At 50.2% G+C, this 22,206-nt stretch overlaps 1 protein-coding gene across 23 annotated transcripts in view; it reads right to left on the bottom strand.

Annotated features, from left to right (window-relative positions):
- Window positions 1-22,206, bottom strand: part of PPP1R12B (protein phosphatase 1 regulatory subunit 12B) — a 206,036-nt gene that overhangs the window by 7,711 nt on the left and 176,119 nt on the right. For 14 of the 23 annotated variants that reach the window (XM_070602193.1, XM_070602190.1, XM_070602189.1 and 11 more), the window contains 6 exons: window positions 18,645-18,661; window positions 14,792-14,936; window positions 13,726-13,830; window positions 10,654-10,707; window positions 9,329-9,379; window positions 4,383-4,563 (listed from right to left, as the gene is read on the bottom strand). In XM_070602193.1, coding sequence (XP_070458294.1) covers window positions 4,429-4,563; window positions 9,329-9,379; window positions 10,654-10,707; window positions 13,726-13,830; window positions 14,792-14,936; window positions 18,645-18,661 — 507 coding nt within the window. In that variant the 3' untranslated portion in view covers window positions 4,383-4,428. Of the gene's footprint in view, window positions 1-4,382; window positions 4,564-8,035; window positions 8,239-9,328; window positions 9,380-10,653; window positions 10,708-13,725; window positions 13,831-14,579; window positions 14,937-18,644; window positions 18,662-22,206 lie in introns of those variants that run through there. The other 9 variants (XM_070602182.1, XM_070602206.1, XM_070602181.1 and 6 more) reach the window with 8 other exon arrangements.

The following is a 22,206-nucleotide window of genomic DNA, read 5'->3' as shown; positions in this document are numbered from 1 at the left end:
GAGAGTTGGGTTAGAGCATGCAAACAGCGGCCCCCCACGGGAAGGGTACAAACACAGACACCCACGCCTGTTCAGTGCAGAAGCCCTTGGACTGCCTGGTCATTCAAGCCTACAGGGCCTGTGGGGTGGGCTGTGTGCCCAGCTAAGGGTGGCCTGGCTCAGGTGTCGAGGCCTGTTTAGTCCTGGATCTGGCTCTGCTATTAACCCTTTAGGGGATCTAACTGTACCTGAAAGAAAAGAACTGTTTCCTCAATCTCTTATGCAAGATGTAGATTAAATTATGCAAATACATATGTGTATGCACACATCACATCACAGATGCATGAACACTGTATCCAGGGAACGAAAGGAGACATCGCTGGACATCTGCACTGTGGAAGCTGCGCTGGGGTCTCACTCCTGTCTCATCAGCGCCCCACAAGTCTGCGGGGCTCTCACCATTGTGTCCACAAACGAGGAAATGAAGACTCTCAGCACTGGTCCGAGGCCCCCAGCTGTTAAGCAGCTGCAGAGCTGAGGCTGAGCCCACATGTGCCTGCCTCCAAAGATCCCTCCTTCAGCACAGAGGGACGTGGGGTGGAAACACCACCAGAGCCCAGAGGCTGAAATCCCAGCACTGTTGCCACCATTCATGATCTGTATTACTGTAGGCACACTACGCACCTCCTTTGGGTTTCCATATTTGCATCTAAAAAAGAAAAGTCCGGGGCTGGCTGCATGGCCAAGTGGCTAAGTTCGCGCGCTCTGTGTTGGTGGCACAGGGTTTCGCCGGTTGGGATCCCGGGCGTGGACGCAGCATCGCTCATCAAGCCATGTGGAGGTGGCATCCCACAATAGCAGAACCAGAAAGACCTACAACTAGAATGTACAACTGTGTTCTGGGGGTCTTTGGGGAGGAGAAGGAAAAAAAAAAAGAAAAAAACCCCTGCCCTCACCCGTCATACGGCAGGGGCTCTGCGGCCCACAAGAAGCGTGCTCACACACTGTGCTGCGGCACGCAGAATGCCCTCCAGCACCCGGAGGGTGGGAGGGCAGGCAGGTGATCTACGGATTTACCAAGAGGAGTTCAGTCCAGAAATAGCAAGATGAGGTCTCATCCTGTGAGCCTGCCTCTGCCTCCTCCAACCCCTCAGAGCGGCTCTGGCTGCTCTCCTCCCTGCGGCCTTGACTACCAGGACGGAGTGCTCAGAAACGCATTCCAAGATTTTTGGAAAAAGTCAGCCCACGATGTCTGCATCATGCCTCGCCTGCCCATCTGCTCTCCGTGCCCGTCCTGGGGCCTGCAGCCTGGCTATCAGCAAGGCTCTGAGAGCTGCACGTATTTCCATAACAGGATTCCACAGGCGGGGAAGAAGCTACATCTGGCAGTGGATTGCATTTCACTGCTGGCAGCTCATCAAATCAGATCTGAGCTGCCCCTTTTTTTTTAAATGTACAAACAACTCGTCGAGCCTTGGTGATTTATGTCCACATTAAGAACTCAATTCTTTGGGAAAAAAAAAATTGGACAAGGCAATTTCCCAGCTGCAACATGCTACAGCTGACATCTTAAGGGAGTGTCAGAAAGTACAAGAAACGGAACGGAGAAATCAAGGGGGAAAAAGCCTCATAAACTTGACTCTCAAAAGAGAGAGGAGGAAATGAACAGTGTTACCTGATATTCACTTCAAGTCAAAGAATGATTAAATAAGAACATAGGTGAAAGCACCATAAAGAAGGTTTGACAAACGCTTATCATTTCAACTCTTGGACATCAGCTTTCTTAATTTCTAAATTTCCAGTTTACCACGGTTTGATGTTGGGGTATCTTGGACAAATAAAGCTAATTACTGCATGTTTCCTCAAATGTTCCTTCTCCAGCCTGTGATGAGGAATGCGCTACAGAGGAAGGGCACGCAGGGTCCCGACGCTGCAGAGACCCAGGGCGAGGCCACCGCAGGGAGACAGGGACTACGGGCAGTCCCGCCTGAGTTGCCTGGCTTCTGACAGTCCGGGAGTGGGGACGGAGCCCCGCACCTGTCTGTTGGTAAGTGGTCTGACTAAACATGGAGATGAGATGGCTTTTCCAGCTGATTAGTAAAAAGCAAAAAAGGCAGGCAGACCCTCCTGCCTGCACTGTCGGCTCAGCCATGTAGTCCTCTCTCCTCTGGTGGGGTCGGCAGGCTCCTCCTGCAAAGGGCCAGAGTGAGCACCTTCGGGTTCCCAAGCCTCTGGTCTCAGCCCTGCTGCTGCGGCTCGAGGCGCCCGCAGACGACGACACGTAAACAAGAGCACGGCGCACATCCAACAAAACTTTATTTTTGGACACTGAAATTTGACTCCATATAATTTCCATGTTTCACAAAATATTACTCTTTTGATTTTTTTCCCAACTACTTGTATGGCTCATGGGCCACACATGGGCTGGTGGGCCACCGTTCGCTGACTGACCCGTTATGGAAGATCACGTGCCAGGCAGTGGTTTCTTTACGGGGCACAACCATGTGGCAGCTGAGTGGCCCTCGGGAGGCTAACCTTCCACAGGGCATCAGGGCGCTGAGAGCAGAAGGCTGCCCGTCACCTCAGCTGCAGCGCTGGGCGCACGTGGCTGTCCAGCAGACCGTCCTCACACTCCTGAGGCCACACGCCTCGCACGCTCTGAGGCTCTGAGCCACACACACAGACGGCTCCCACACTGGCTCAGCGCGTGGGCTCTGGACCCTGACATGTGCGGTCTGAATTCTGCTTCTACCAGCTAGCAGCTGAGTGACCTTGAGCGAGTTACTCTGTCTGTGATTTGGTTTTTTCATATGTAAAATGACTGTTGTGGGGAATAAATGAGAAAACGCACAGAAAGCCCTCAGCACAGGCTCTAACAAATGACCACTGCTACCACGGTTACTAACCCCTGAAAGCATCAGACCCACTTTTGCCCTGTATCCTATACTGTCTTACACAAAGAGGGAAACTAAAAATAACTGGGACACTTTTGGGGGTTCCTAGTTCACCCCAAGCCCAATTGTCCGGGAATCTTGAGGCTGATGTTAGAGCACAGAGTCTGGACCTCACGTGGCACTCCGGGAGCAGGGCAGCTGAGCTCCCGGAGCCCGGCTGTGGTAGCACTTCCCTTCCGATGTTCTTTCTGCGTGTGACAGCATCCTCAGCAGGACATTAGCTCAGCCCTCTGGTCATCTGGCACTTCAGACCTAGGGGGCGTTAGCTGCCAGCCACTAACCCTGAAGACATGAGCCAATAGGCAGAAACAAGACCAGGCCAGGTCAGGACTGCCCTGATTGTTGCTGGAAAAACCTCACGTCACAGAGAACTGCTCAGCAGTGGTGACCCCATCACATCATCTTTGGGTGAGAAAACAAGCTATCTGGGAGCCTGTCTTTCAGAGCCACGTCAAGGGAAAGGCTCCACTTTGCCAAACACATTTTTGGGTTCTCTGTTGAAAATCGGTCCCTGCTCTCTGCTCCAGGACCTGTCTTCTCCCTTGCAAAGCTGGAGCCACTGGGGAGGGGCCTACCTGGGTGAGGCCTCATTTACACGGGTTGCGCCCTGCCTCACAGCCCACACACTGGGGGTGGGGGCACAGCCCTAGGGCCCAGAGATTTGTGATAGGGGTGAGAGCAATGCCTCCCAAGGAGGGGAAGAAAGCAAAGACTACTGCAGAAAGGAGGCCGAGAGAACTTATCCAGTTCTAGTCAGCGGTGGACAGAGAATGCTCTTGCCGTAGTGGAGCTGGCCAGAACAGCACCAGCCTTCAGATCTGGTCCTCCCTGGCCAGCATGTCCTCAGATGTGGGTGTTAGTTCTGTCTGGTATCCAAAGGGCTGTGGCGCTCAACTCTGGTTTCACAAAAGAATCAACAGAGGAGCTTTGAAAAAATATTGATGCCTGGGTCTCAAGCCACCCACTGATTCTTTGGGGGTGGGCCCAGGCACTACGTTAAAAGCACTCAGGTGTTTTCATCATGCAGCCAGGGCTGAGCGCCCCTGCCCTCAGTGACCCCAGCCCCAATCACAATCTGGAGTCCAGGACCAATCCCAATGGCTCCAAGGACCAGGCTGCTCAGTTGCTGTTGACTGAGAAAGCTCCATCTCAGTTTGGTAATGACCCCACGAAAAAAATGTGTGTGTACATGCACAGGTATGTGCATACACTTGTGTGCACCCTCGGGCAGCTGGATGAGCAAATCCATATTCAGTCTCTAGGGGGAGAGAAGGTGATGTGCTGATCTTACCAAACAGACTGCCAGCCAGGCCAGCCTGTACCTCCCCTGTCCCGGGCTGTCCTGGCTCCCTCCACCTCCAGATAACCCGCCTTCACAGGGACCTGCAGGAGGCTCTGGGGAGAGAACACGCACAGAGCTCCTGGGACCAACAAGAAGAGGGCACCTGCCTGGAGCGGCGGAGGAGGGAAGTGAGGTGGAGAAGAGGGGCAGGAACTAGAGCTCCTGGGCTCCCGAGGACTCGACGGGCTCCGAGAGCCGGGCCACCACGCGGGTCAGGGCCCTGTTCTCAGCCTGCAGCTGCTCGTTCATCTGCTTCAAGGTTTGAATCTGTTTTAGCTGGTGGAGGTTCTGTGGAGAGTGAGACATGGAGGGGACAGACAGACAAGACAGAGAGACAAGACAGACCAGAGGAGATAAAAGGAGGACAGAGAAGTCACATGACTTTCTGGTTTTGTTTTTAGTTCTCATGCACGAAGGAATGAGGAAGGCAGGAGTCGGGGGGGGGGGGGGGGGGCGGGGGGGAGGCGATGGAGAAAAGCGCCAGGAAGGGAGCCGCGTCCATGACCCTTGGCTAAGGTCTAACTAGGCTGAAGGTCAGCCATAGGAACACAGCCACAGGGCTCTCAAAAAGCTCCTCTGGATGATCGCTTCTGGCGTGACAGCCCGCCAAGCGGCTGCGGGCCTCAGAAGCGAAGTGACATGGCTGAGCCATGGCCTCAGGGACCCTTCTTCACCACGGACTGGATAAATCCCGCTGCTGCCCTTCCTGCCTCCCTCCCCTCATCTCCCCCACACTTGGCCCCTACTCCCACTTATTTTCTTTCTGGGGCCTTCTCTTACCTCCTTTAATTTTTAAAAATAAAACAAGGACAATAAAAGGAGGCCTGCTGTTGAAGCATTTTCTGCGTGAGGCAAGCACCGCTTAGCAGGCTGGAGGGACGCACGCCCAGAGAGAAGCTGGCAGCTGGCGTGACGGTCCTCTAACCTGCACGTGCGAAGCTTCCTTGACTTGCTAGTTCTCCTCTGCGGTCCAGGGGCTTGTTCCAGGATCCAAGACCTGCTAACCCGCCTCTGACCTGCTATAATGATCTGCACCACGGGATTCACAGCAACTGTGCTCTTTACCCCAGCTCATGAAGAGGCTGGGAGCTGCTGAGAGGTGTGCAGACTCACACTCTGGAAATCGGGGCTGTGCATGAGAGCTGGAGAAATCATAAATGTCCAGCAATGGACCTGGCTAGACTGATGGACGAGTCCAGGTCTAATTATTTGTTGGCCCACAGATATTCTCCTAATACCTCATGTCTCATAAAGGGTCCCATAAAGACATCGACAAATGGAACTGTATCACAGGCCTGCCTGCTGTGACTTGTCTTTCCTAAGTGTCATCTGCACTGACCCTGGAACTGAGCCCACCAGCTCTCTGGGAGGAGGAAGCAATTTTGTTATGTGAATGGGGCTTCAGATGAAGACAGACGATCCTGTGGGTAACAGTGGCCACAGAAAGGTCGCAGGAACCAGAGAAAAGTCTCTCGTACACACATGGAGGAGGAGGGAAATGAAAGATCAGGGAAGTTTTAGTTGTTGGGGAGTGAAGGAGCAAGAAAATGAAAGGGATGAGGGGAAAATGAGGGAAGACAGTGAAAAGGAAAAACAAGCAGAGACAAAGTGCCGAATCTCTCTTTCCCCTAAAGGGAGAAGGCCCACTTGGAGAAAAGCTAGCAGCCACAGTCCCAGGCGGCCCTCCCCCACTGCAGCAGTGTGGCCCCGGGGGGACGGGAGGGAGACCACGGGGCAGCACAGGGAAACCTTTAGAGATGGGTGGGGACCAAATTAAGAACCAATGGAAGGTCCCTGGCCCTCAGCCTTCTTCTGTGTTCCACACAGCCACTGTCATCGCCTGAAGTGGCCCTCGCCTCCTAGGGAGTAACACTAAAGCCCTGAGCTACAAAGACGGCACAGTCTAACATGTGAGTACAAGCAGACTGACGTGCAAGAGTTGGGACGTTATCAGCATGAGGGAGAGAGGCAGGAAACAGTCTGGTGGAATGTTCTGTAGGAAGCAGTCCTGAAAACAAGGCATGGCACGGAGATGGAGACCAGGGCACAGAGCAGGTGGGCAAGGGCAGGCTTAGGGGCGGGATCAGCCCGAGATGTGTCCACAGTAAGTAAAATAAAAACTCCACGACCAGTGTGAAAGCGGACTGGCTGCTCGGCCCCTCATGCAAGGACCTGGGAAAGGAAGAGGAGCGGCCTGGAAAGGAGGCTGAAGCTGCATGGAGGATGCAGGAGAAAAGGAATCAGGTCTCATGTGGGCACACCCCAAGGGCAGGTGCAGGCCCAGCACAGCGCACGCCGACATGCACACTTGTCGGAGCTGGCATGTAATCCTACTCCAGGCCAGGACCTGAGTAGAGTTTCTCCTGGGGAGAACTCATAAATACTCACCTTTCCAGGTGAAAGCCAGCGTGCACAGCCTGTCACAACCGCAGAGCCCACAGACACCTGGTGAGCCCCCACGGTTCCCCATCAAACCCGACCTTCACACATTATTTGCCCAGAGTCAGAAAGCAGGCACTGGAGCCACTTTCTGTCTTCGAGCACCTACTGCAGGTCAGGGCTCGCCGGAGGTCAGCCCTCAACCTGTGCCCTGCCGATGGCTTGAAGAAGGTCTGAGCATCTGTGTAAGCCACATATGCAGTGAGCATGGGGACCAACTGGCCCTCAGCTCTACTGGGTCCCAGATCTGACAAGACAGGTATGTGCTCTGTTGGCTGGCTCCCTGGACACAGAGATTTTGGCCAGTGGTCACTCCAGAGACACTGGTCACACTGGAAGGAGAGTTTGGAAGCTAACCAAGCACTTTCTTAGACGCCTTTAATAGGCTAGTCCCGCTAACTCGACGATGTCTGTACCTATGTATCTGAAGTTGTTGCCCCCAGAGAAGGTGCAGACACACCCACCATAACTCGGTGTCGACTGGGAGGCTGCGAGCGCCTCCCCTGGTTCTTGGGGAGCTGCTGTCAGCTTGATTTGAGCGAAGGGCCTTTGGGGGCTTCACAGCCGGCAGGTGTTTCTTCTCCATCTGGCTTTGTGATTGGTGATGGAGAATAACGGCAACGGACTGAATGGGTGGATTTTTTAACTAAAAAAAATCAGTCTCACATCAGTGTAACTATTGATTTGGGGCCTAAACAGTCATGCTCTGGCTCCACTTGTTAATCTGAATAACTGAATTTGAAGTTGGCTGAAGAAAGCAAAGACTTCATGTATTACAATCTCTCCTGAGGAAACAAAAGAACTCATGACCTAGTTCAGGAAATTGCAGCCCGACAGGAGGATGAGATGAGAGATGCGAGGGCCTGTCTCGGCCACAGGACTGTGGGGCTCCCATGCTCGCCAATTTAGAATTCGAACAGAAATAAGGAAGGACCCAAATTGCTCCACTTTTGGACTCTCTGGGTCTTTGTGTGAGGACCTGAGTGGATGTGACAGAGTTCCATGTGGTGGGCACATGCTGGCTTTGGGTTCCTGGGTACTTGTTAGAAGACACCAGCTTTGGCCTCATTACATGCCCCTGATCAGCATTTAGGCCATTTTTTCACGAGCATCACTGACAGCTGCCTAAAGCAGAGTACAGATGGAATAACTTGGGGGTTTTCAAAGACAGAGCGGCCCCCAGTGCACCCAAGAGCTGTGCGTATTCATTCACCAAGAACTGCTCAGCTCTGTGAACACACTGCTCTAAATGGGAGAGAATGCTGCTGTGTGGCAGGCGAGCTGGGTTGGAAAAATTGGAAGGTGGAGGAGCTAATAGGTTGGATCATACTATTTTTATCATCTCAGGAGAATCAATCATTTATTATTCCTGCTTCTTGCTGTTCTGAATTAACTTGAAGGATATAAAGTGTCACTGTTGGAGATGAGCAGGTATTGCTTCAACTGCTATGTGCATGTGATCAGTTACCGCCTTGGGACGTGACTGTGGAATGCAAGGGCAGGGCCTGGCATTTCCCCTCGATTCTGGAATTATAAAGAGTAACAGGATCACAGACACTGGATCTCACATAAACTCTGACCATGTCAGGTCCTGAAAAGTGTTTTCAGTAAATAATAACCTTTTTAGGTTACTGTAACAGTAAGCATCTTCCTCCAGGTGCTCTGGCAGCATGTTAGGGACACGTGCCCAGAGAGAGATCTGGGGTCTGCCTCATGCCACCCCAGCGTTGCTGGTTCCCAGGAAGAGAAGCCTGTTTCACCAGGCGAACACTCTGCATCTCGCATCTGGTGTAATAAGAGCCTTGAAGACAGAGAAAAAGCTGAGCACGTGCTGAGCGACTGTGGGCACGTGCAACACGCCCTGTAGGCCCAGACGCTCCAATCCTTCCAGGTGGCTCTGAGCAGCTCGACAGCCCTGCAGCTCCGGCTCCCACCCCATGCAGTGACTTCACCCCTGTGGGGAGACTGTCAGCTGTTAGCACTGAGACTGCCCAGGATGGCCGCTGTCCCCTGACGTGGCTAATGGAGGTGACAGTCACTGCAGGCCATGGTGAGGGGAGAGGGGAAAGCAGTGAGCCATGTGGTAATGGTGGCATGAGAGCGCCAACCACGACTGAAGGTTTCGGGGACAGGGCCTGGGGTAGGACTCATCACGTGCAGACTTTTCATTCTGCTACAGAACGACTCAGACCGTGTTCCCTCCAGCAAGGGGCTGAGATGTGGAGCCCAGGGAAGGAAGCCTCTGGCCATGCTCAGGCTTCCCCAGGACCTCATGGGAGGCTGAGGAGCAGGAAACCTTGCTTCACCTTTTCACCAGCCCCTTGAGGGTGAAGCCACTGCTTGGAAAACCTTAAAAGTTCAACCCAGGTTTGTCTCCAGAACTCTGCTTAAACCAAAGGTGGCACTTGCTCCTGGAAGGGCTGTGAGGGGCCACAGTGGATGCTGTGCGATCAGAGAGCTCTGAAAGGGCTGAGGAGAGGCGCTTGCCCCTCCCTTCGTACATCTCTTCTTGAGGGGCTGCATGTGTAGGGAAATTTGGAGGGGGCCTATGGGCAGCCCAGTTCCGACGGGCATTCGGAGGACAGGCACAGAAAGAAAGGAGATCTCTCCATACCTTCATCTCTTCCTCCATCTCTGACATTTTCCGCTCCAAGGCTCGCCTCTCCTGTTTAAAAACAATGGGACCGTTGACCATATAAATGGATCTAGAAGGGAGTCCAAAGGCTGCCCCTCCACCTGCCATGAGCTCAGCAGCTCCTGACTCAGGCAGACCTTCTGGGAGATTCCAGCATCATCTGATCCTGCCCCTGAGGGCTGGAAGGGCATCACTGATAAAGTCACACTGCCATGCCTGCATCTCCTGTCAGACTCTTAGAGTGTATCTGTGGAAGCAACTTGCTGATATGCAAACAGATTGCGACCAGGGCACTCTGAGCCATTCTGTGGAGGCTGACGAGTTCGTGGAATTTCAGATGACCTTGCTCTCTCTTAACAAAAAGACTTCATGTCTTCAGTAATGCTCCCCCAGATTCCTAGGGAAGGGCTTCCCTCCTGATGGGGAGCAGATGGCGAGCAGGGAAGCAGACGCCATCGCCTAACGAAGAAACAGCTCCCCTCCTCCTCGTCCATCGTGCTCTCGCAGCAACTGACGCCTGATTAGCCTGAACCCAAGGAAGCTTCTCTCATCAGATGAGATGCCAAGGAGGCTTTGTCACAGGCCAAGGGAATAAAATGCAAAACTTAGCTGCCTTCCAAATTAAACAAGAGAGACGGGAAAATATTATACCCTGAGGGTCAAGTCAAAGCTAGGGTTCCTCAATAAATCTGAGTTTTCCCAATCCACGGATGTCACATCCCAGAAACATATTCTGAATGCCGTCGTCGGGAAGAGGTCACTATTGAACCAGAAACCCTCCCCCCAGTCAGAGTGAGCGAAAGGTTCTGCTGGCTCATATTTCAAGTCTTCAACCTAAATCCACGGCAGAGGGTCCTGCTGAAAGCTGCCTTTCTGTTCAAGGTGATGGGAAGGGTGGAGACTGTGGACCTCGGGGGCGGGGGGGGGGGGGGGCAGAGAGGGAGAGAGAAAGAGGGAGAGGAGGGAGGGAGGGGAGAGGGAGGGAGGGGGAGGGAGGGAGGGGGTGCGCGTGCGCATGTGCGTGCAGCTCTGCCCAGAGCAGAACCACCTACGAGATGGCCTTCCAAGGACTCCTCCCACCCAAGGCTGGAAGATGTGGACAGTACTGTCTGTCTGAGGAAGCCAGAGGAGCAGCAATCACACTGCTGTCCAGAGTCAGACAGAAAGAATTTATTATCGAGCCGGCAATGGAATGTGGCAGAGCTCCCGCCTTCCTAAGACAAACTTTTTCCGTTGGCATGAACAACAAAGTTAGAAAAACTCAGAAAGAAGAGATGAAACAGAGGAAAGAGAGACACACATACCCGTTTCTCCACCTCCAGCATTGACGATCGGTCAGAGGTCTTCTCCTGTTTCTGCTGGTGCACAGGGGAGGAAAACAGTTGTCACTTAAGTTGTCTCAGGCCAGCAGGAAGCCCAGTCCGGGCCAGCTTCACCACTGGACATCCAGAACCAGACGTCAGGGCTCCGCGCTTTCCCCAGAGCAGGGTGCCTGGCAAATAGATGCTGACAGATCTCTAAGCCTAACATCGCAGCCTCTTTGGAGCCTTGGGACTCCCCCAGGGAGGGGAGGCAGCCACGGTGCTGCCCGAGACTCACAACCGTCACAGTACAAAGACGACCCCACAGCACACACACACACACTCGCGAGCTCTTCAGAGCACCTTGCACCCATCCCCGAGGAAATGGAAAGGGGCTTTTCTTCTCGAAAAGGCTGGAGACTCATGAGCTTGAGTGTCTCCCCACGGCACTCCTACGCAGTCTTTCCACTCGGCTCCTTCTGTTTTGGGAACTGAGGCTGCCTTTCTTTGACGACGGTGGCTTCCGCAGGTGCGTGGGCTTCCAGGGTTCTCTGGAGCCCATTCATGGGATCTGCCACGCTTTGAACAGAACATTCCACTTTTATCTGTTTTATATATTAGGCCTCTAGATAAGGTAAGATTTGAATAGAAGGTTATAACTTTATTTTAGATCATCTTTGGCTGTCAATATAAATTTTGCAGAGGGGCTAAAAAGACTTAGCCACTAAGAGCTAAAAAGTAGACTAACTTCAGGGAAGGACTCTTAACAGGGAATGGAAATGACCCTCAAGTTCCTCTCGGCCTTGGCATTACAGAACTGACAGTTTCTCACATTCAACAGACAGTTAATAAGTACAGGGTGATTGTTTTTATTTTCCCTAGTACCACTCACAGACAACATTCAGTAAATACAAAAACTATGCTGGTCTTCTTGCAGGGTTTTTCCCCAAAAAACTATGGAATCGCTAGAACTAACAGTAAAACTCAGATTTCTGGCTCCTGCCCTGCGCTTTCACCCCTGTTCTGAAGGTCATGGCCACCTGCCTTCCCAGCATCTCCTGGGCAGCAGAAGGAAAGAAAAGAGGGAGACGCTGCCCTGCGGCGTGTCTGCAACCTGGGCTGGAGGCAGAGAGGCCACCATGTTTCACGGTCCTCAGTTCACGTCTGCAAAGAACTAGGACAGGTTTTTTAAAAGCCTAACCCCCGTGGAGCTTGGGCGAACTTCCACGTGAAAACACCATGTGTGTCCATGTGGTAACTGTCTCCACACAAATGTGTAAGGCTGACAGGCCCTCCTCCCTCCACTGTCCTGCCAAACATGAACTCCATTTTTGGTAAATAGTAGAGACTTGGTTTGTAGCACCGCTATTTCTTCTGAATTTCAATTACTTGTATTTGGCAAAATTAAGTATATTCTGACATACCCAGCAAAGCAGTTGGCTGGAAAGTAAGCGCTTTTCCCAGCGACTAGAAGAGCTGATCTTATCTGCAAGGCCTGTGTGCAAGTCAGTGCAGCAGCTTGTTAGGCTGCTCACTGCTCTGAAGCATGGGCTGGCAGAAAAGCCGAGAACCCTGAAGGTCAGGAGCTGCGCTGTCAGGAGCCCCTGCTGAGGACAGAGTGGGCAGCAGGCGAGACGGGTCCTCCCTGGTTCCTCACCTGACTGCTGCCTACAGCGCTGAGACAGCCCCAGCAACACTCGACGAGAACCAGGCTAAGATCCATCTCTTAACCACTGCCCACTCGTGGCCTCACACATCTCTTGAGGGTGAATAAGACATTTGCCTGGCTCAGTAATTTAATGTCAAAAGAGCCCCTGAAGTTTATTTAGTCCATCCCCCTGCCTTACGGCCATGAGTGTGTGAGTTTTCTTTTTAGATGGAGAGACCCACATTCCTTGTTCCACTGAATCACTCAGGCCCAGCTGTCATCTAAGCTGTGGTAGGTCTCAGAAGTCCCGAGTACAGGGCCATGTCCAGCAATTCTGACCAAGCAGAAGGGCTGCCTCTGCCGCGGACGGGCAGCTCGCAGGATAGGCCTCCGCTCTGCAGGAAGTGCAGGTGTCCTGCTGGCCCCCGTGCAGCCCTGTGGTGCTGTCCTCCTAGTGTTGGCGCCCCTGCTCATCCCATTCCAGAGGGGCTGACACAAGTTGTGCAGAGGGTACTTAACCACGCCTGCCCCCCACACCCGTGGACTCAGTACTGTATGATCCTAGCTGTTCAGTCTTCCCTTTTGCATTATAGCATATGGCCAGAACAACGAGCTATCCCTGGTTTTCATTTATGCCTTCCTAGGAAAGAGTCATTTTTACCTTAGATCAGCTTTCAAAAGTCTTAGTCCCCAGGCATTCCAGGAGGGCAACAACTCCACGGGTTTCCTGTTAGCTTAGCGATAACCTAAGACAGCACTTGCTTTGGCTTTTAGCTGCAGGGTGTGTTTCACTGTGACGGGGTTATGACCTCTAGGACCCTCTGCAGTGTCACCTAATTAAATCAGGCCTGGAGGCAAGAGGAAATGGTTTACATGGTCTTCCTGCCACTAACGTTCTTTATTCCCAGGTTGAAAGGCAATGGCGGCTTGGGGAGGTAACAGGTCACAGGACGGAATCTTTGCTTTGGGACTTAATCCCACGTTCTAACAAGACCTTCTTCTTTGATTTATCCTACAACCTCAGCAAACCACTTATTTTTCAAGGGCAAATTTGCTACGTCTCTGCACTAGGTTTAACAACGTCGTGTGTATCCCTCTCTGGGAGGTGACGTGAATCACAATGAATAAGACAGGAGATGCTGCCTAGGACTCAGCGTAGAGCACTGGTTTGCCTTCCTACTCAGAAATATGTAGATAATCCACATTAAAGGTGGGCACTCGGGCCACCAGGAACTGTTCACTCAACTATCAAGTTTTGATCTTAAGTTAAATGCTGACGGAACCCTGACATCGAGTTAGAGTCCAGGAAGCTTCCCTCTCCCCGCTCTGAGGGCCGGTCTTGACTCCGTCTCTCGCCCCACCTCTCAGGCCCCCAGTCAGTCTGCCCCGCACTGTCCCCTGCCCCTCCTCTGCCTTCCCCCCCTCACCTGGGCCATCTTCTCGAGCTTGGACTTTATGTCTGCGAGCTCCAGCTGGGCCTCCTGAAGTTTGGTTTTCAGCTTCTGGTTTTCGGTCAGGGCACTCTCGTAGAGCTGGGGGAGGCGACAGAGAGAAGCAGGTCACCTACTCGCAGGGCTCCCAGAATTCCAGACTCACACAGTTTCATCATGTGAGAACGCCCAGGGCCCTCCGTCCCAAACCCCCACTGTGGGGCACATGGAGAGAACGGAAGAGTCTAGGCAAAAAAAGGAGACATCCAGGAGACAGAAAACATGCAGCCGACTGGCCTCCTGCTTCTTAAACCAGTGAGGTCCCAGTGCTGAACACAAAGAAGGATGCTCTAACTTCAACGGTGCTATCTCTGGGGGAAAAAAGGGTCGTTCCATTTTCTCCTATGTCGTATTTGCATTGCTTAAAAATGCAGTTTCCCATACAAAAAAGAACTATTTTTTTAGAGCCAGCCTAGTGTGCCTATTGATTTTAGTCAAGTTCTACTTAACAAAAACGCTTTTTCCTGGCATCTCAGGCACTTGAAAGGAAAGGTTTTCAGGTCTGCCCCTGAAGCCAGGTACTCTTCTGCAAGAACCAAAGGAAATGAACTGTGAAGTGACTTCAAGCCCCTCCCAAGCAGACGATGACGATGAGGATGATTTACTGTCACCAAGAGTATCTGGTCGACAGCACAGGGTCTCACTGAAACACGTGCTCGTCAGAAAGATCAGTCTTCCAAACCATTCTCCGGGGTACAGACAAACAGCAGTGCTCTCATTTCCCTTTTTGCAATTCTTAATCCTTATCTTTTCCTATACCTCTAAATATCTGATTCCAGGCTTATACTTACTGCACTAAAAACAAAACAGGAAGAGGTCTTTATTTAGCTGGTAGAGAGTGGAGCAAACCAAGAAGCCTGAAAGGAGCTGGTTGTCACTAGTGTCACACAAGTGCCTTTTCTTCTGCTTCATCAGAACTATGCCCATGTTTCCACACAGGGGAAAAGGCGAAGAGGTTTACGTGCTGGAACCCAAGAACAGGAAAACTGAAAAAAGACCCCACTTTTTTGTAGTCCCTGTTGCTGTCCTCTTCCACACGGCTGGTCAGGCTGGCCAGACGGGCCTCCCGGGCCTCCCGGCGGGCTCTCGCTGAGGCCCGGTCGCCGTAAGAATCACTGGGCGTAGGGTTGCTACCTCCTGACTCCAACCTGTGGGAGACAATTAAAGGCAGAAACTGGCTTTGAGAGCAAGGAAGTGGGGGAAGGCACTACCCAAGGTCGTCTGATCCTTTCTAAGAAGCACTCGAGAGCTCTGCCCAGAACAGCGCACATTCCTTTCTCGAGGCTCCCTCAGCCAGCCTCTGGGACCTCAGGGCCTGCTGCGCCAGCCTTGAGCAGGAGGCTGCCATGTGCCAAGAATGAAGCTTATTTGAAAAACTGGTGGTTTGGATCCATGTGCTGACTTAAATCTTAGAGCTTTTCAAGTTAGTTTAGGGTTGAATGTCTTCCCTCAAGAGTGTGCTTTTGAAAGCAGAAGTTTCTTGGATTTCAATGGCTCTTAGAAAATGATTCCAGTGAACTGTCAAGGAATCAGAAACATATGGACTTGGAGTTCCGAGCTGGAGGCTGAGTGGGGCAGGAATGGCAACAGGGCATGGTACACCTCAGGGGCACCGCCACCGAGCCCAACAGCCAGTTTCCTAGCCTCCATCTCTGCTCCACATCAAGACTGTAATTAGGACTGCTGCATCTTCTAGCAATGGAGTCTCAGACTTGACGGTGGTTCTATTTCCAGTATTGGTGAGTTCATTGGTGTAAGTGGACAGCTGTCATCCTGGTCCTTAACACTGGTTCATATTTTTTTGGGATTTTGCTTTTTCCAAACTAGAATGTGGCACATGAGGCTGCTATGTACCACCCCGTCCCGCAGCCCTTTCCCACAGCTGTGGAACTCTGTCTCTCACCTCTGGCCTGTGGCAGCCAGTGCCAGAGGTGGGGGTGGGAACTGAAGTAAGCACTAGAAGAGGGGAGAGGCGGAGAGGCTGACACAGGGAGGCAGAGGCATGGTCCCTAGTGACATCGGTGCCACTCTTCCTTAGAGAGATGCCAATCCTACTACATTTCTACAGTGTTCCTTTTCTTCTTGTACTTCTTTTTTTCTTTAATTTTGTAACTAGAAATCTTGTTACTGACTTTCCTGATTACAAAGCAATACGATGCTTGTAGAAAAATTTAAGCACCACTAAATTTAAGTAGCACTAAAATAGGAAGTGCAAGTCACCCCACAATCCTGCCCAAGAAAGCAGCATTGTGAACCGTTCAGGTCACATCCTCGCAGGATGCTGACGTGTAAATATGGTAACACTCTACACGTTTCTATAAATAACATTAGATCCACAGACTACTGTCTAACTCTTCCTCCTCCCCCTCCCTACACTGGTCACAAGGGTGTGGGCATCTCACCAGGTTAGGACAAGTAGATCTGCCTCATTTTTCTTTAAACGACTACATGGTCTTCAGCTGTATGGCTGTGAGATAATTTAATCCTCCACTGACAGACCCTCAGATTGTCTTGAAATTTTTAGCTACTATAAATAAGGCTACAGTGACAAGACTTGTCTATAAATCTCAGTGCATTCGTCCAATTATTTTCTTAGGATAAAATCTTAGAAGTGGAACTGCTTGGTCAAGGGATAAACACATTTTCAGTGCTGAAACACATATTGCCATACTGCCCTCCAGAGAGTGTTAATCCTTTCCAATGCAACAGGACAAATACCTCATTGTCGTTACTTTTACTATTTTTAATCACTAGGGAGGGTTAACATGTCTGGTTATTTATCTCTCTTTGTTTCTGAATTGCCTACTCACAGCCTTTGTTCATCTTTTTCTTGTTGCATTGTGGGAGTATCCTATATAGTAGGGCTTTTAAAACTAATGTTGGTTGCAAATATTTTTTCCCACTTAACTTTTTATCTCTGTTTATGGTGTCTTTTACTAGACAGGATTTTAAATTTGATATAGTTATAACCGCTGATTGTTGCCTTTATGACAGCACGTGTGGGAAGGTCTTTCTATGAGGATTATGAACATTCTCAGCTGTCATCCCTCTGAAGTCTGGGTTTTTGGTTTTGTTGGTGTGGCTGGAGGGAAAGGTCCATTTCCCCAAGTGGGGTGAACCATCCCAACAATCACTCGCTGAAGAACTCTTTATTAAGTGGAAACGTCACCTTGTACACAGGACTTTTTTGGGGCTACCTACTGTGTTCCATCGTTCTCTTTTTTGAGCTAGTACTTCACTGCTTTTTTTTTCTGGGAAAGATCCGCCCCCAGCTAACGTCTGTTGCTAATCTTTCCCTCTCCTTTTTCCTTCCCCGAATCCATGGCCCCAGTACCTAGCTGTATACTCCAGCTGAAGGCCCTTCTAGTCTATGTGAGCCGCCAGCACAGCATGGCTCCTCACGGACGGGTGGTGTGGTTCCAAAGTGGAGGACGTGGAACTCTAACCACCAGGCCACATCATGGCTCCTCACGGACGGGTGGTGTGGTTCCGTGCCCGGGAAACGAACTCTAACCACCAGGCCACAGCATGGCTCCTCACGGACGGGTGGTGTGGTTCCGTGCCCGGAAACGAACTCGGGCCGCCAAAGTGGAGGACGTGGAACTCTAACCACCAGGCCACAGCATGGCTCCTCACGGACGGGTGGTGTGGTTCCGTGCCCGGAAACGAACTCGGGCCGCCAAGGTGGAGGACGTGGAACTCTAACCACCAGGCCACAGCATGGCTCCTCACGGACGGGTGGTGTGGTTCCGTGCCCGGGAAACGAACTCGGGCCGCCAAAGTGGAGGACGTGGAACTCTAACCACCAGGCCACCAGGGCTGGCTCAGTACCTCACTGCTTTAATCACTAAAGTTTTATAGAATATTTTGAGGTCTGTAGGCAAGTCTCTTTTCATAAATGGCCATTATAATGTAACTGAGTTCACAAAAAGTTAACTATAGAAAAATACCACTCTCTAACAATTTTGTAAAACTAATTTTCCGCTAGGTTCGATATAAATTATTTATCCTCAGCTGGTGCCTGGCAGGGGAGTAAGCAGAGGAAGAATACATGCAAGCTTGTGTACCTTGAAATATATTAATAAGGTAGAACCAGCTCAATTATCAAACCAAGTATGAGACTCATTTGTGCTATGCCATCCCACTGACTCTATCTTTCCCAATCTCTTCTTAATTTCTCCATCAGAGGAACAGTGGAAGACAAGTGATTCAAACTTTTGGCTCCACAGTCTCTAGTATTAATTTTACTCTTCAGAAAGATCAGTTTTGTCCCCTTAGATACTAGGTGAAAAGTTACAGATGATCATGCTGCAAACTCTGATATGTTTAATTTTTCAGCAATTGCAAAACAGGTCTTTAGTTCATTGAATATTATTACGAGCACCATCTGGTACAAGGAATTGTGTTGGATCCACTATGAAATGATAGCATCTAAACTCAGGCTCAGTTCAGGCATCTAGTCAGCAATGAAGTCTCTCCCGAACCACCAGCTTAGGTTAACTGCCTCTTCTCTCTGCTCACGTGCCTACGCCCACTTTCACGTGCGCACTGACTACACCCTACTGAAGCGATCTGTCTGTGCAGTCGTCTGTAAGCTAAGTGAAGGTGAGGGCAGCCTCTTACTCACGCTGCTGCCCTAGCACCTGGCAGCATCTGGCACACTGGTGCTTTAGGAAAAGCAACGCAGTGGAAGCATACAGAATGGACCGGAGGGAGGAGGTCTGGTGGCTGTGGAAATAATAAGGACGGACAGGGTGTGAGAAATACTACTAAAGCATATAAAGCTAAGTTTAATGAGACATGCATCCACTGACAAGTATTAACTAAGCATGCATATAAAATGGGAAGGTTCTTACCTAGAAAGTCTTTCATGCTAGAGAAAGGAAGAGACAAAACAAAAACAAAACCAGCGTTAGCAAGGGACTGATACTTCTTATTTCCATTTGTAAATGCACTTTTTAAACCAGATGTCTCAACTTCACAGTTGGAGGCACAGGTGTGATTCAGCTGGACGGCACAAAGGCCCCTCAGCCCCAGCTCGCGCTCTCTGGACCCGACTCACCAGACTGCAGGCTTTGGGGAGAACACCTCGTTAACCCCAAGTCAGCAGGACATAAACCCATCAGAAACTGTGCCCCGACCCCTGAAACCCGTAAGCTGTGCTTGTGTGGTAGGAGTGACTGACCTCCTGCGACATTCAGCCTCCCCGGGGCTCAGCACCTGTTCCGTCAACGTCCTGCAGCTCACAAACCCCCAGCCCTGCCCTGAGTGAACACTGCAGTTACCAGTACTAAACTCAGGACAGCTCCCGGCTTTCTCCCTGACCTCCAGTGAAAGCGGAGGGGTGAGGAGCGTGGGAGGGGGAGCCCATCCTAGTCCCTGGGATGTCAGTAAAAAAGCGAAAAGATAGGGGCTGGCCCCGTGGCCCAGTGGTTAAGTTCGCGCACTCCGCTGCAGGCGGCCCAGTGTTTCGTTGGTTCGAATACTGGGCGTGGACATGGCACTGCTCATCAAACCACGCTGAGGCAGCGTCCCACATGCCACAACTAGAAGGACCCACAATGAAGAATATACAACTATGTACTGGGGGGCTTTGGGGAGAAAAAGGAAAAAAAACAAAATAAAATCTTAAAAAAAAAATTTCAAAAAAAAAGCGCGAAAAGATAGAAAGGTACTCTGTCTCAGAAGAAAGGAGCTGATTCTTCTCCTTTAGTCGGTATGCAACACAACAACAAAAATTATCATGTCTGTGTTTTACATTTATTTATTTATTTTTTTGAGGAAGATTAGCCCTGAGCTAACATCTGCTGCCAGTCCTCCTCTTTTTGTTGAGGAAGCCTGGCCCTGAGCTAACATCCGTGCCCATCTTCCTCTACTTTATATGTGGGACGCCTGCCACAGCATGGCTTGATAAGCGGTGCCATGTCCACACCTGGCATCCGAACCAGTGAACCCTGGGCCGCCGAAGCGGAGCACGTGCACTCAACTGCTAGGCCACCGGGCTGGCCCCTAATTTCATTTTTTAATCACAGATGACCTTTATTCTCTTATCTCTGCTTTTTTTTAAACAAAGAACTCAGGTAAATAAAAATTCAGCTGATTTGAATGTATTTATTTTCTCTTTCGAGGTGTTAAAGAATAACAAAATCCTCAAGCACAGACAAAAGGAGGAGAGGAACAAGGACCCAATAATTGACGAAATGAATCCTGGAGCCACGGAGGAGTCACTCGGTGACACTGCTTTGTTGGAGCACTGAGCAGTGCCTGGGAGCCACTGGTCTGTCAACACAGCCTCACTGTCCAGGAGTGTGTGCACAGCACGTCTGGCCACAGAGGGACTGGACACACACCTTTCCAACAGGTGGCTTTCTCCATGGAATTCTCTCTCTAAATCGGGGTTACAGTCATCAGAATTCTCTCATGTACTTTTTCAAAACAGACACATTCTAACCTCACTCCTGGAAGTCCTGTCAACAGGTCTAGAGAGGGCTCCATCACTGTATTTTCAAAAAGCCCCCCAGCGACTCTGCTGTGCAGCCCTGGTGAAGCACCAGTGGACTAACCCAGGCTTTTCAATGTGAAGACAGGCCCCATTTGAGACGGAGGAGTCAATAAGAAAAGCACATGGTGTATCTTTAACATTCTCATAGACTTGGAGATGAGCATCCTAAAACTTTCACATCTGGAATTCAGGAATTTTCCTGTCTCATTTATAACTGGTCTTCCATAAGAGTCATATGCATATCCCGCACTATCAACTACTACTTTATCAATATTAACTAAGGTTTTTTTCTCTTACTTCAAGTCTTTTTTCAAAGAAGCAACTAAATTCTAGCCAACTCTCCAGAATTACTTAATATGTAAAAATGCTTCAAGTGTACTCAAGTGAAACTGAGACGCCAGGGTGTTGGCTACGCCCACTCACCAGCTTTGTGATAAGATCCAGTCTTTACAGCATCTTGGTGACTTACAATTCACAACCCAGGAAAACTAAATTGTGACGTGCCAAAGTTTTGTGATTAACTGAGACCAAACACCATTCTAGCAAATGCCAAGGGTCTACTGAATTAAGGAGCCCACTGTGCAGAGCCCTGCAGGGGAAGCACCAAGGAAGAACAAGCAGGATGAGCTGCATGGCAGAGCCAGGAGAGCACCATGGACATAACTAACAAGCTCATCTGAAGCCACGCAGCAGAAACATGTGAGCAAGTGCTACGGGAGGTAACAGTCGCAACCAGCGGGCTCCAGCTGGGAAGGTTTCCTAAAAGAAATGAATTCTGAGAAGGGGATGTTAGAGAAGTACAAACACACACACACACACATATTTAAAAAAACATATTGTTATGGGAGGTTTTCCTAAAATGTCCCTGTCTGTGATCAATCCACTATCTCATTCCCAGTTACACCCAGTGCCTACGGTGCCAGAACATGACAGGTGCTCCATAAACACTGAGCTGAACTGTTAACATTTCTAGGAAGGTGTGTGACGGCCTTGGCGAGATCTGAGCTCTAATTTCTGCTCTGCCATCTTCTAGCCATGTGACCTTGGGCAAGTTACCACTTTCTCTTACAGTAAGAATTAAATGTGATAACTACGAGGAAACCCACTCTTAACATGTCAGCTTCCTCCCCTGCTCCTTGCCCTTTCGCTTTTTAGTTGTAAAAATACTGCATTGGCTGTTGATGCTGGTTAGAGCAGCACGTTAACTTAGGACCTTTGATACGGAGAACTGAGCTCGCATGCAACCAAATGAGATAACCATTTGGGAGACCACTAGCTTTCTCTTGCTGCTTTGAGGCAGAACCACCTTTTTCAAAGGACATTATCTTTATGGGGAAACCATTCTTGATGGTCTCTCCAAAGATAAATGGTGTACACTCTGTCCTAGGTATGGAAAATGACCCATTGCTCATCAAACTGGTCTGCCTTGTCCCTTCTTTTGCTTCCTGCTACTGAAACATAAGCCCCCTTCTGCATGGTGTACACAGACTGAAGCCTGATTAACTTACTGACAAATCAGGTCTGTTAACTGACTTTATTATTCCTAAAATGTGCGACCTCACTTGAAAATGTTTTAGTTTCCTCTTTGTAAATATCTAATTTTTTGCGTAAGATTTTAACTACATCCTCAGCTTTAAATTCTGCCATGTAGACTGTGGCAGTTGCCTCTACAGTGAAGAAACAGTTTTCTTTTCACTAAGACAGGAAAATTAGGATTTTACCAGGCATCAGTCTCAGCTATTACATATATATATCAAAGCATGCTAATCATTTCCATTGACTTACTCCTATAAGAATGACATGTCATTAACCTTTTTCATTTAGAATGGTCTGGAAGTACTATGAGGCTATTTATGCCCTGTCATCACAACATAAAGTTCTCAGACATGTGACAGTATGGTATGGCTGTGCAGACT

Source organism: Equus przewalskii, chromosome 31 (genome assembly GCF_037783145.1).
Source record: "Equus przewalskii isolate Varuska chromosome 31, EquPr2, whole genome shotgun sequence".
Lineage (NCBI taxonomy): Eukaryota > Metazoa > Chordata > Mammalia > Perissodactyla > Equidae > Equus > Equus przewalskii.
The sequence above is the reverse complement of the archived record's forward strand: the minus strand, read 5'-3'. Positions and strand labels throughout refer to the sequence as shown.